Source organism: Clavelina lepadiformis, chromosome 2, assembly GCF_947623445.1.
Source record: "Clavelina lepadiformis chromosome 2, kaClaLepa1.1, whole genome shotgun sequence".
NCBI lineage: Eukaryota > Metazoa > Chordata > Ascidiacea > Aplousobranchia > Clavelinidae > Clavelina > Clavelina lepadiformis.
In genome coordinates, this window is record NC_135241.1 from 15,364,854 (window position 1) to 15,379,282 (window position 14,429).

Below are 14,429 nucleotides of genomic sequence, written 5' to 3' on the forward strand. Positions count from 1 at the left end.
ACAAAAAAATTAAAATCTGTCACTAATGAAGTCTGCAATTCTTAAACATCTCAGTCTAGCATGAACAATGAGAAAATGATGCTGCTATTATAAACTACTTTTAAGTTTCAATAACACAAGAGTGCACCTTTAGATATGTTTTATATCAGTAACAATGACACATGTTTATGACATTAACATAAATTTCTTTAAATTAACATAAACAACAACAAACACTACAATATTAGTTTTAATGATTACGAAATACATTACCAAGCTATAACATATGTTCATTTTCCACACATTTTATTAGTCTAGATATATGAAAGTCTTTACATGGACTCAATCAGAAAGTTTTATTTGCACGAGTATGACATTGTTTGTCAACTGTCAACCATACTTGCAACCTTTTTCGCACGAAACACATTTACATATTACTATGTCAAACTTTCATACTTGACACACTTAGATGTGTGTCCTAAGCACAGTCGCCAAACCATTTTTTCAATTCTTTTAAAATCAGTCATTTTGGACACAATTAGGTCTTCATTACAGTGCTTTGTCCATGTCTGCCTTAAGTCGGAAATTACATCCGTTTCCATTAAAGCAGGGTGTGCAACTATTTGTAGCAGTGGGCCACAACGTACAAATGTATTGATGCTGAGGGCCGACCAACAGTTAAAAGTATTAAAAAATAATGGCCTACTTCAGTGATTATCAAACTTTTTTCGTTGCGATGCCTTTGGAAAAGTTTGCTGGACTTGCGACGCTCCAGCGGTAAGAATCTAATAAAGACGCTTATAATCAAAGTTGTATTTATTGATACAACAAAAAAATAGGAATGTCTAAAAGAAAAAAGAAAACAAAGAAATAAAATTGAAAATAAAAATAAAACAAAAAATGAAATATGAAATATGACTAAAAAAGAATGTCATTTAATGTGATGTTTGGCCTTGCTTGCTTTCGCAAAGTTCATCGAATCTTGGGAGAGTTCGAATTCATGTGTCAGGAGATAGTAAATTATTGTGCAACAAAATTATATATTGCTATGAGCCGATATAAGGTTAGCTACGAAATAGAATTATTGTGTGACACTCTTAGAAAATTAAAATGACGCACCAGGGCGTCGCGACGCACAGTTTGAGAACCATTGGTCTACTTGATGAAGTCTGTGTGGGAGGCGAGCCACGTAAGTAGGTACCGTGGGTCGCGTTCTGGCCCACAGGCGGTATGTTGCACACCTCTGCTTTAAAGAGTAAACTAAAGCGGTTTCCACTATAGTCAGCTTAGTGTAACGCTCCGTACACAATTTCATGTTATATTTCTTCAATTTTGGTTATAAGGACACCTCACTAAACATTTTTTTCAACACCATAAAGTGTCTAGATTAACAGTGTCAAGCTGTATCTCTATTACGCACTAAGTACATATAATAGTAAACTACGTATTATTGTAACCTGGCATGAAACTTTCTATTCATACTCGCTCTAAAGGCCAACTTCATGCACACGGATTTTCTATTGTGATGCCATAATTGCCATGTCAGATGTCATAAGTAACTACAAAATTGTGACATCTTTACAGCAATATATGATAAACTACGAAATTTTATTGACAATTCTTTGTCAAGGATAATTACTGACAACGCTTCTTTGAGTTAAGTTCAACTTGTTTTATGAGGAAATATATATTATTTAATAGAAAATATATACTTCCATGCATAAAAATTTATTTGACATGACACACTTAGAGAAAACATAAAAGGTTAAGATATACATATACACGAGGTCTGTTCGAAAAGTATGCGACCTTTTGGTATAAAACAGACAAAACAATGAATTTCACAAATTTTATTTAATCTCCTTCAAAACAAGCCCCTTGGCGGCCCACACACTTTTCCCAGAGCTTCTTCAACTTCTGGAAACATCTCTTGAATTGCTCCTCCAGAATGCTCCATAGCTCCTCCGTCGATTTTACTATAATTTCTTCTCGTGACTGAAATCGTGTCTCTTTTAGATGGCTGTAAACTTGGGAAAAAGCCAAAAATCACATGGTGCCAAGTCTGGAGTGTAAGGAGCCCGGCGAACGAGTGGGTGCATTGGCGCAGTGAAGTCGAAAATTCTTTGCTGCCCAAACCTCTGGCCGCTTTCTTCGCACAGCTTCACGAAGGCGATGTAGAACTTCCAAATAGTTACCTTTGTTGATTGTCTGGCCTTCTAGTGCATACTCATGGTGCACAATGCCGCAGAAATCAAAAAAACAGGTCATCATTACTTTCACATTGCTGCGAACTTGTTGTGCTTTTTTGGGCCTTGGAGATTCCACGTGTTTCCATTGTGAGGATTGAAACTTGGTTTCTGGGCCGTAACCACAAACCTACGTTTCATCGCCAGTGATGACAGTCTTCATAAATTCTGGGCCATGGTTTGCACAATTCATCATGTCCTGGGCAATTTCCTTCCGAAGTTCCTTCTGTTGCTCCGTAAGCAGCTTGGGAACAAATTTCACCGACACTCTCTGCAGGTGCAAATTCTGATTGAGATGGAATGAACTGAACTCGTGCTTATTCCCACATCTGCAACGATTTCTCGTGCTGTTAAACGACGATCTTCCAGTGCTAATTAGCGAACCTTCTCAATCACCTCCTCGTTTCAGCTTGTGGATGGCCTCCCTGAGCGTGGCTCGCTCTCCACTGACATTTGACCATCTTTGAAGCGATTAAACCATTTCTTTTTCTGAGTTGGGCTTGAGGTTTTATCTCCAAAAACCTGCTGAATCTTTCGAATTGTTTCAGTTTGACTATCACCAAGCTTTTGACAAACATTGAAATGGGATTTTGCGTGAAAAAAAATTTGACGGGCACATGTTATATACCTGGATTTAATGCTTAACACAGAGAGAATGACATGGTCGATTGGCTTGAAACAATTCACACAGATGGAGTAATAGTGACGTAACAATGCCCCAAAAAAAACTTGGCACAGGTGGCACTACTTTTCCAGAGAAGAGAAAAGGTTGGATACTTTTTGAACAGACTTTGAATAGTGCAGAAAACTTGATGAAATGCATCATAAGCAACATGTCCATCATTTGACTTTTTTAACAACTCAATTATATTAAAGATGTCGTTAGGTTGTTATGTTACATTAAACAAGTGCAATTTCGCATTTATATGATATCAAAATCTTTATATTAACGATCAATTAAAGTTTCACACTATTGGGGGATGTACTGTACATTCTTATTTAACGTGCAAGCTGGCAACCAGTTTCTTTTCACCCTGAACTTGAACTTACATGCATTATCAGAAACGTATCATAAAAACATTTTTTAAACACATTTAAAAATAAAGCTACTGATACGATTTAGCAATTATGGTTGAACAAATACATCAAAACTTAGGCAAGGATTTCTCAAACAGACTAAAGCCTAATTAGAATAACTAAAAAAGAAAAAGAGACTAGAAATTGTAGGTATCGGTAGTACAGAATTTTAACAATATAAAAAATTGCTCAAAGCACAATAATTGCATATACAGTACTTCCTCGATTATCCGTCCCTCGTTTAACCGGCATTCGATTATCCGGCCAGGTGATCAATGACTTTGGGAGGTCGTTTTACTTCGCATGATTGCACTTGCAACTATCATATGCGTGAGATTACTCTGGTTTTTATTTTTCAATTGACGTTGAACCGCCGCCATAGCTACTACCGATTGAATGGTTTAGTGAGGTCCTCCGATTGGACCCGGAGCGGCTGGCAACGGCCGAACCGGTGTCCGAAAAGACGATCTAACTTGATCATTTAGAGGAAGTAAAAGTCGTAACAAGGTTTCCGTAGGTGAACCTGCGGAAGGATCATTATCGAAACGAACGGAGGCTCCCGCTCGAGCTGCGGCGGCGTCGCCGGGAAACCGGCCGCCTCTCGCGCTTGTCGAGGTCAAGACGCGCCCGTTGAGGCGCTCGACAAGGCACAAATCTTTCACGGGCGTCGAGTACCCCCGCGGTTTCAAGTGACGGTCGTCAGATCGTCCGCTCAGCGCTCACATTCAAACCTGTGACTGCTTCGTAGAAGCTGAAACGATAAACGATGATGGCTCTTGGCGGTGGATCACTCGGCTCGCGAGTCGATGAAGGACGCAGCTAGCTGCGTGAATTAGTGTGAATTGCAGGACACATTGAGCATCGACGTTCTGAACGCGAATTGCGGCCTCGGGTTAATCCCGGGACCACGCCCGCCTCAGGGTCGTCTGAAAAGCAATCCCGGCGCGCCCGTCGCCCGGGCGAATGCGGAGTCGGACGGAGACCTGTGTCTCCGCCGTCCCGTCGAAGTCAGCAAGGGTCCGGCACGCGATCGGAGAGCGCGGCGGCGGATCGACCTCGAAGAGGTGTCCTCGTTTCGCCAAGTCGCCGCGATCGATCGCGAACGTCGTCGATCCTCGGCACGTGTGACGTCTCTTACATTTCGGCCTGAGGTCGGACGAGACTACCCGCTGAATTTAAGCATATTACTAAGCGGAGGAAAAGAAACTAACGAGGATTCCCTCAGTAACGGCGAGTGAAGCGGGATGAGCCCATCGCCGAATCCGGTCGCTTTTGGAGCGCTCCGGAATTGTGGCGTATAGAATTCGTCTTGCGCGCGTCGCGGATCGCCCGCGTCCTTCTGATCGATCTGATCGTCCCATAGCGGGTGTCAGGCCCATGGCGGCGATTTGCGTGCGTGCTCGGTAAAAATACAAATTCAATTATCCGTTTTTTTTGCTTATCCGGTCAGATTTTTGAAAATATTGACCCAACTTGACCGGATAATCGAGGAAGTACTGTATTGGTACAAAATCATGCCACTTAAATCAGGGTTTCTCAAACTATGGGTAGTGAAACAAATTCAACTGTTATAAATTGAATTGTTTTTTGTTAGTTTTTATTCGCTTCACTGTTTCCATTGCACAGCTTTTTTATTACCGTACATTTTCGTTGATTGTGTGCATTTGTATGATTTCGCCATAGACAAAAAAAACACTCAAGATTTGTGATGGGGCGTTTATTATTTTAATACCACTAATGTGTAGGCTACCCTACATGTTAATGATCGGGGCTAGGGGTTGAATAAAAACTTTCTTTTCTAAAATGGGAACAAAGAACAAAGAAAGTTTGAGAAGCTCTAACTTAAAAAATAACTAACACTGAGGTTGTAACTTACAGACACTGGTTGATTCAGGCATGACTCTGCTAAACCAAATCCATTTTCTTTGCCACCCCAGCTCTAAAAATTAAAAAAAGGGTTTCATTAAAAATACTGCCTTTAATTTGCATTTATGCAATCACATAAGCAATGACCATTCATACCTCTGCTAAATATGCAAGTCGTTTTAGCAAAGGCAACCTCTGCTTTTCAGCAAGCCGTGATAAAAAGTTGGAGCGTTTACTGAAGACATACAGAAGATTTAAAACAGAAAGAATGACATCCAAACTTGATGAAGAGAGGAGTGATATGAGATGCTAAAATATAAAATATGCACATCAACCATAGTTTTATACAAATTAAATACACAAATATAAAAAATAAAACTTTTCAAATACAAAGCACAAAATAAAATCTTGGGACACATAACTTAGCGAGCTCAATCAATACTGCAAATCAATAATATATTTTATACTACTTTTTTAAATGTATATAAATCTCACTTCGACGGAACTGTAGGAGTGGCGTGAAAAGCTGTACTCAATAAGTAAAGACGTAAAATGCAAAACCGATAATGTTAAATCCTGCAAGCGCTTGTTAGTGTTGATTGCCAGAAGCCAGTTTGTGTCACCTGTACTGGCAGCTGAGGACAAGATATCATCAAATCTACAAAAATATTATATATGTGAATGTATTACACCGCGTTATCTTTTTTAAATACCAGTATCATATATGCGATTAACACAACACAAGCAGTCTGTCTTTTAAACTACAATTTTTAAATTGCTGTAAATATACACTTAACAAAACTGAGAAATTGTAAAAAAGAAAAACCAGTAAACTCTTAAAATAAAACACTGGCATTTTTTAAACAAATGAGAAATCGTAACTTTCGAGGAAACTAATCAACTGGAGCCAAAACTACTACAAGCATGAAATTATCAGGCACTACAATATTTCAAAAGAATAAAGACAACATCAAAACAAATGCAAACAAAAAAATGGACAACTTTAATTTGGTTCATTATTTCCCTCTTATTCATTATGTTTTAGATGCCTGAAGTGGGGGACAAGCTTGAAGCTGTGCAAAAATTTGAAAGTTTTCGGGGATTTCTCACAAAAGTAGTCATGTAATCAAGCTGATATATGAACTTGTTTGAGATTTTATTAAACCCCATCTACATGCCAAATTTCAAGAACATCCGATGTTATTTGAGCGAGTTATCGCAAGAAAGATCAAAACTGAGAAAACGAAGAAGAAATACATCAACTGGTAAAGCATTCTTGTTTTTACCGCAGTTACCAGAAAAGCTGTACCAAACTAGGTCAGAGCCAACAGCCAAGACTGAACTGTCTTGTAGATTAGCATTTACATTAACCAGTACAACTACACCAACAATAAACTAGTTTAGGCTTATGTAACGAAAAATGTTCCTGATATACAGCCAAGAACTCTATTATTATAACTATTACTGTTTACTTGTTGGCCACACTGAACATTCTGTTCATACTTGATCAAAATACCTGAGTCATCCATATTGTTTCTGTTATTGTGACGTCATATGAGCCGCCATTTTCATCATAATTAGGCAATTTAACTTTGTGCATTTTTGCCACTTTTTGTGGCTATAACTGTTTAACCACTACATATTAGTACAAATCCTTTCCCCATTATATTTACTAACAACTACTCTTCGATTTAAGACCATTTTTGGAATTGCCCCTCACTTTAAGAATAATTTTCGGATTTGCTCTTTTTCTATTGATATTGCAAAATATCAAAATATTGTTTGAATTTAAAGTGAGGGGCAAGTACTAAAACAAGCTGAACTTAAACACAAGAATACTTGTCAGACAGTTAACCAAGCAAAGACGTTTTTAAAAAAATTTAATGCTTAGTGGACTTCACCCAGGTTGTTATAAAATCAGGAGGCATAGAGCCAAGGCTAAAGGTGGTTGAGAGAAAGGAAATGGTCCTACTACCAGTTATCAGTGTCATAGGTTCAGAACAGGAGAACCTTAACTTTCCAACCCCAACATTTCTAGTGAATATAGGACTCACCTTTACCAATAATCGTTTTTTTGTGTTAATTACAGCGATAAGTAAATAGTAAATTATAACAGTTACAAACTTAACTTTTACCAAGAAAACGGAAAGCAGAGTTCTAGCACGCATGGCAATGTTAACACTTAAACAGACTGTTACTGTTTGCTGATGGCTGCACCATTTTCGACAATGTATGATAGATAAGAAAGAAAAAATTTATCTTAACATTTGATGACAAAGTTTAGCTCTAGACTGCACATAAGAACAAGAACATTATTTTAAATAAAAATGCACTACTCTTATGCGTGAAGGTGAACGATCAAATTTAGGCTTTACAGTTGTTGTTGGTGTGTAAATTGGTAAATAAATGCATTAACAAATACAATAATACAGTACATTGTAAGGGTATGTTTGGGCTACACTAATTTTCAACAAATACAACAGATTTGTATTTCATTTTTGATTCAATACAATTACCCAATGCTTTGTGCAAAATCAATATTAATATGGTAGATTTGACCGGCAATGCATATATTATATTTACATGTAATGGCTTCTTCTGTTCTGCTATGTATATATATATATATGTATATATATATATATACATATAATTATAACGGTAATGGTTGTTGGTTAGTTATTTCCAAACAACACTATTTTATTTGACACGGTTTGCTTTATTACAAACACGTGTACCAGAAAAGTTTAATAATAGAAATTGTTGCACATTTTCATTATTGATAAATGTTTCGGTACAAGAATGGAAAGATAAATTTGCTTACGTCCAATCTTAATCTTTTTTTTTTTGAAACTGTTTGTGATATTGCCATAAAGAATGAAGAATATATTGCAAAAGTTTACTGTACTTTACATTCTAGTGCAGTTTAGTTACAATTGAATAAACAACCGAAACAAACTGTTAGACACTACAGCAAAATAGCAGTATAATGATGTCACTATGCATAAAATAAAACACCTATTCAAAGTTATTTAAAACACAACTACGCGGTTCAGTTAACAGTTGCCCATTTGTTTCATCTTTGAAGTGACAAAGACAGTGAGATTAAATTGGGTATGCATATGTATGAAAAGCTTTAATCTAACAAAAATCATGACAGATAATGAATAGTGATACCTGTCTAATACATCAACCCAATGATAGAGTTCACATTTTCCAACTGTCCAGCTCACTGTTTGCTCTAAAACTGAAAGGAGTTCATCATCTGAGCATGACCTTAATTTGTCAATTAGGACTTTGCAGTCTGCAGGCTGAAAAAATAAAAAAACTGAAAACAAGAATATTTTCTACTAACAAAAGGATTGAACATTATGTGCAAGTAATGTAACTGCATTACTGCAGTATAATAATTTTTTACTAGTACTGTACAAATTAACCAAAACATAACACATAAACCAGAACAGTATCCGATTGCATTTTGTTGTAGACTGAATGCTAACTCCTTGCAAGGAAGCTTCCTTGTAGGAAGCTGCTTGTCCTTCCCAGATAGCACACAGAATAAATTCCATATAAAACTTAACTTAATGGTTTAATGAAACTGAAAACGACCTTCTCCATAACATAAACACATTAAACTGATTCAAATACGAACAAGGTTAGAATAAAACCTTTTTAGTATAGAAGTCACACTACATCAGTACGAGCTGAAGTGTGTCAGTTTATACCATAGCTTTACTTGAGTATTACCTGATGGCAGAGCTAGGAAGCTTTGTGGAGTAGCGTTGGTAGTTATTTAATTAAAACAAACTGGACACATCATCATTCTTAAACAATTTTATAAGGTATGAATTATATGATAAAGTTTATGATTTATCTCACCAATTCTTGGGATACTATTTTCGATGTGAATTACCAATGTTTACTGGTAATTTCCTACAGATGATTCTCAATATGATGTCATAATGATATTTTTTGCTATTTGTACTATCCAAGTGCAATGTGTTGCTGCTGAAAACATTGCAGTTTTGCAATTAGCATGTGGCCAATAACCTGCGTTATTGGTCATGGTACCATCCGCTTGTTAATTGCAAACACAGATAAGTGTAGGGCGTAGCAGCGTAACTACATAACGTCGCATGTACAAAGTAACGTCAGGTAAAAAGACGATCATTGCGACCTGCAGTGCCATAAATGTGATCGATTGTTAGGGATGTGCAAAGTACTGTAGAATAATTTACTATTCTACAATTATTTCTTTTCGAATCCACAATTTCGAGTAACTGTTCTAATCCAATAACAATTACACTTGTTTTTCACAAATATCTGGTATGAGAGACTACGAGAGGTTAGCTGTTAGAACTTTATCTATTTTAGTAACAGAGAATAGTTAATTTGGGCATGTTTCAAAAAATTTACACTATGATCAGAGTAAATTTATCTAACTAAAACAAAAACATTTATCTAACGATAACACAGGCCAACAAAAAAAAAATTTTTTTCAAAAGGCATGATATGTTAGATCGATGTAGGGGTATATCAGGGGCGCTGAGTTCGAAAATGCCATTACTTTTGCTGAATTGGCTCTAGTTTTTGAGATATTGCTTTTTCCTAAATACGCCATGAAAAGTTACAAATGTATGCTAGTGAGTAACGTAGGTTAACAAAAACTGAAGCCATGTGAAGCAGCTATTTAGTTTTGCCCAAATGTTGAGTTGTCTGGCACAAATTTCTCGCTTGAGAGGTAAATAAGACCTTAGATTAGTTTATATCATCTCCCATCAAGCACTAACATAAGCCTTAACATCAACACATAGCATAACATTCTTGATTCGGCAACAAAAATAACGTTTTACCGGGACAGAGAAGAAATGTTAATGCAATTTTTCTCTCAAGAAGATAATTTTGTGTACTGTAAAAACATCGAAGGACTTCTTTCATCTATGGGTCTACTTGAGTATAAACCAGAAGAATGGAGGTCATTCATTGACAGCTCCAAAAAAGGCTTGAAATGTGTGCTACTTCACAACGAAAATAAGTTTGCCTGTGTTCCAATTGGCCACTCAGTCGTTTTAAAGGAACACTACCAAAGTGTAAAGATGATCTTGAAGAAACTTTCTTATACTGAGCATAACTGGGAGATATGCGTTGATTTGAAAATGTTCAACTTTTTCTTAGGACAACAAGGCGGCTACACCAAGTATCCCTGCTTTATTTGTTACTGGGATAGTCGGGCCACTGATCAACGCTGGATTAAAAAGGAATGGTCCATACGTGAACAGCTTGTGCACGAAGATAAAAACATTGTAAATGAACCTTTGGTGATTTGTGATCGCATCATTTTACCCACATTGCACATCAAACTGGGTTTGATGAAACAATTTGTCAAGGCCTTAGATTAGATAAAGATGGTGCTTGTTTTGATCACCTGTGCAAAGTATTTCCTGGTCTTAGTATTGAAATGCTGAAAGCAGGAATTTTTGATGGGCCACGAATACGAAAATTAATTTAATATTAAGTTTTTCCATCACATATGACTGAAGTTGAGAAGGCAGCCTGGCACTCTTTCGTTGCAGTTGTAAAAGGATTTCTTGGAAACACAAAAGCAAGCAACTATGTGGATCTCATAGAAGTAAAGCTTACAAACTTTCAAGCTCTTGGATCAAGGATGAGCATAAAAGTTCACTATCTATTCAGTTACTTGGATCGCTTCCCTGAAAACCTTGGAAATATGAGTGAGGAACAAGGTGAAAGGTTTCACCAAGATATCAAGGTAGATGTGATACTCACATGATGGCAGATTACTGCTGGGGCCTAATGCGAAGCTGTCCACAACCAGACTACAGGCGAAAGTCGTACAAGAGAACTTTCCTGCAGATGACTTTAAGCTAATTTGAGTAATTAACTAGAGTGCATCTAAGAACTTCACTAATGCACATCCTGAGATGGGTATATTTTTTCGTATAGTGTTTTGTTTTGAATACTCCGTGGCAAATAAAAAAATTGATTGCTTGTTTATTTCGTCTGTTTTTACAAATTGTCGTCTTTCTTGTGTTGGCTTAGGCATACTTGGTTTGTTATTACCAAATTACTGCTATTTATTGTTCACTTCAAGCAAGTTTTAATGTGGTATTGGAAGCTTAGTCTCACACATTGCAATATGTTAAGAGAATCTGTTGAAAAGACGAATAAATGGGGCATTTTTTGTGTTGAATATACAGAAAAGAATAGACTTATGCAGCACTTCTTCATTTAGCTAATCTCATTGTGTCTTTAGCTTTTGCTCATTCTTGTGGTTTTAGTGCAGATAGACTTACAACAACATTTAATATAGGCTGTTCCTTAAGATAAAATGCAACCTACGTTCAAAATTAAAAGGTACCAAAAATATCAAAATTCGCTAATATCTTAAAAACTAGAGCCAATTTGCAAAAACTAATGGCATTTTCGAGCTCAGCGCCCCTGATATACCCTAAAATCGTTCTTACCTTCCATGCCAAAATTTTTTTGTTGGCCAGTGTAATAAATCAATTATATAAAAAAAACAATAAATTATGATCATAAATATTGTAGACGTAATCTTTAACTGGAACGTCTGGTCAACTTCACATATGTTGCTGTTTTATCTCGTGTGTCTTCGTCTGCATTCTTATTAAGCAACTTCCAGAAAGGTCGGTTTCTAATATCGCCTATCTAAATCACCTGATGTGTTACAACGACGGCTTTGTAGTATTGGCAAGTAGTTTCATTTTGGCTGCTAAAGCAAAACTTCTTACAAGTTCTTCATATTAATTTGATTAGTTTCTAACTGAAAGCTGAGCTACACGGACTTTAAATATTTTCTTATCGTATCGTTGCAGTGAATTATGCATCACCGTGCAAATGTCAATAAACCTAGCGTAGCAACAAATTCATAAGGCAAGGTGTAATTGAAAACCAACTTTCATGCAATTCTATACAATTGTGTTTCTCAAAACAAATCGTTTAGGTGTTCAAATGTTCCTTGATTGCCTTTTTCAACAATGACCGTTGTGTTTGCGTTCATTCCTCTTATCACCAACTTATTCAAACGCAAGTGCTCTCGCATATACACCTGCCACTTTTTCCTTTCCTGTGATTCTATGCATTAATCGCCGTCACGATTTTAAAAATACTTTTGTACTTACAATAATTTAAGTGTTTGTGTATAGTAGTAACCATCGCGTTGAGTGAAATTGTGTGTAATAATCGTCTTCAAAAAGATTATAGAAGATAAATCAAAACTTCTGTGGGCACTGATTGTAAACTGAATAATATCGGTTCAAAAAAACAAGAACCGAATAGCTTTGGATTCAGTTCTCAGGGATTCGATATTGTAAAATTTGATATTCCCTTTCAATTGCAAAAATAAAACCATAGGTTGTTTATCAAGCTTTCAATGATTCATATTTTGCCAAATACTAGCAACAATGTTGAACAAATTGGACGTGTTAGTAGCAAAGCTAAAGCCGAACAGTATTAACATTTTATGTGACGCCAATGTATGTCATGCTTGACAACATGTAACACAATATTAACTAGCCATGTGTTATTAAAAATATTTGAAAGAAATATAAATTACCGTAAAGTTGTACTCCAATGTACTGTATTACCGTTAATTGTGTTACCTGATAACATAACATGTCTTTTACAAAATACTTTTAATGACAAAAGTATCATACAATGGCAAATGTAGAAAATTCTTGATGGGGATGTTCCCGGGCCAATTGAAAGTTAGGGTTGTCTCAAACTAAGCACAGTTCTGATGTCATGCGAACTTTCGCAACCACACTCAAGTAGTGGGATCTCTCTTACTCTATCTGGTGATTTATTCGTGTCTGTTAATTTTTGGTATTCTAGATTGTACGTAATAATGTTAAGATTCTTGTGGTCCATGTTTTGTACTTTAACCAAAATGTAACTTTTATAATTTTTTTGGTGTTAAAGGCCTAGTCAACTAGGTATTTTATCATGTTTGTCTGATTGTTTTACCTACATGTTTATACTTTTGACATGCAAACTCAACATTATTGTGATTAAAAATATCTGGCTTTGATTGTAACATTTCCCTAGTTGACAAAAATAACGAATTAACATCGCTTGGACAGATGCGTTTGTAGCATTAACAATCGCCCAGATAGAAATTTTTTAAAAATGCTGTTGCAGTATTTCATTGCCTTGTGGACAACTAATTATTTTATATCAGAAAATATTAATCTCATTACCTTGTTTTATCGTAATAAGATTCTAACTGATGAGAGGCCAAAATTATTAAACAGGAGTTTTAAGTAAACCAAAATCATACTAAATTGAACGGTTGGATTAAGAAAAGTGATCATATCCAAAGGAGTTCATGAATGTCAAAAACGCTGTGCTAAATGTTGAGGCATATGAACAGTTTTTTGTATATACTTGTGTATTTTGGAGCACTATCACAAAACCTATGTTAAATACTTTCATCATGTAATAATGCAATTAATGGAAACAGGTCCTGGCACTACACATACTGTGAATAGCTTCAGAGCAGGGGTCACCAAACTACGGTCCGCAAGACTAATTTGTCCGGCCCACCTCACTGAATCACAAATGAGCTTATTGTATGGTAGCCTATTGATCAAAGTGGGAATTTAGTCTGCGATCGTCAGTATTCAAGATTCTCGCCCTTTGTGAAAAAAGTTTGGTGATGCCTGCTTTAGAGTAACTTACCACTTCAGTTGCACACTTTTTTAATTTGCTTCGGTCGATTTTCATTTTTCTTCAGTTGTCCAAAATTTTCATATTTCAAATATAACAACTAAACTTAAACTACATTTAATATATATACATCATTTAGCAATAAGACTATAGCAGTTCACCAACAACAAAAAAATATTACAACATACTAAGTATCTTCTTAATTAGTGTAGTGTTACTCAAATTCTGACATGCAAACCGGTAACGGCATAGGTTTTCAAGTTTTGAAAATATTTGAGTCTGTCAAACCTCAAAACCTAGATTTTCAAATATGGAGATTTCCCTATGCAACTTGTGGTGCAATCCGCTTGTTAATTGCAACACAGATAAGTATGGAGCGTAGCACCGTTTCTTGACTATGTAATAGGGATGTGCCGTGAGGAAGATTATTCGGGTTCGTGCGAACCCGAATATCATGAAGGTCGACACGAACGAATCCCGAATCTATTCGTATGAGAACCAAACAATAAAATTTCCTCCAAAAGTTGTCAAGTCTAGCTTCTAAAATGATGTAAT

At 36.2% G+C, this 14,429-nt stretch overlaps 1 protein-coding gene and 1 non-coding gene across 4 annotated transcripts in view; one reads left to right on the forward strand and one right to left on the reverse strand.

Annotated features, from left to right (window-relative positions):
* The window catches only part of LOC143445429 (E3 ubiquitin-protein ligase HUWE1-like), a 62,216-nt gene extending 48,175 nt beyond the window's left edge, over nt 1-14,041 (reverse strand). For all 3 annotated transcript variants that reach the window (XM_076944529.1, XM_076944530.1, XM_076944528.1), the window contains exons 1-5: nt 13,887-14,041; nt 8,343-8,476; nt 5,664-5,826; nt 5,325-5,477; nt 5,179-5,241 (exon numbers count right to left, since the gene is read on the reverse strand). In XM_076944529.1, the coding sequence (XP_076800644.1) occupies nt 5,179-5,241; nt 5,325-5,477; nt 5,664-5,826; nt 8,343-8,476; nt 13,887-13,931 (558 nt within the window). In that variant the 5' untranslated portion in view covers nt 13,932-14,041. The remainder of the gene's footprint in view (nt 1-5,178; nt 5,242-5,324; nt 5,478-5,663; nt 5,827-8,342; nt 8,477-13,886) is intronic.
* LOC143447673 (5.8S ribosomal RNA) lies at nt 4,074-4,227 on the forward strand. The gene has a single exon (XR_013114220.1). It is a non-coding gene; the product is annotated as a 5.8S ribosomal RNA (ribosomal RNA).
* Nucleotides 14,042-14,429: the final 388 nt, after the last annotated feature.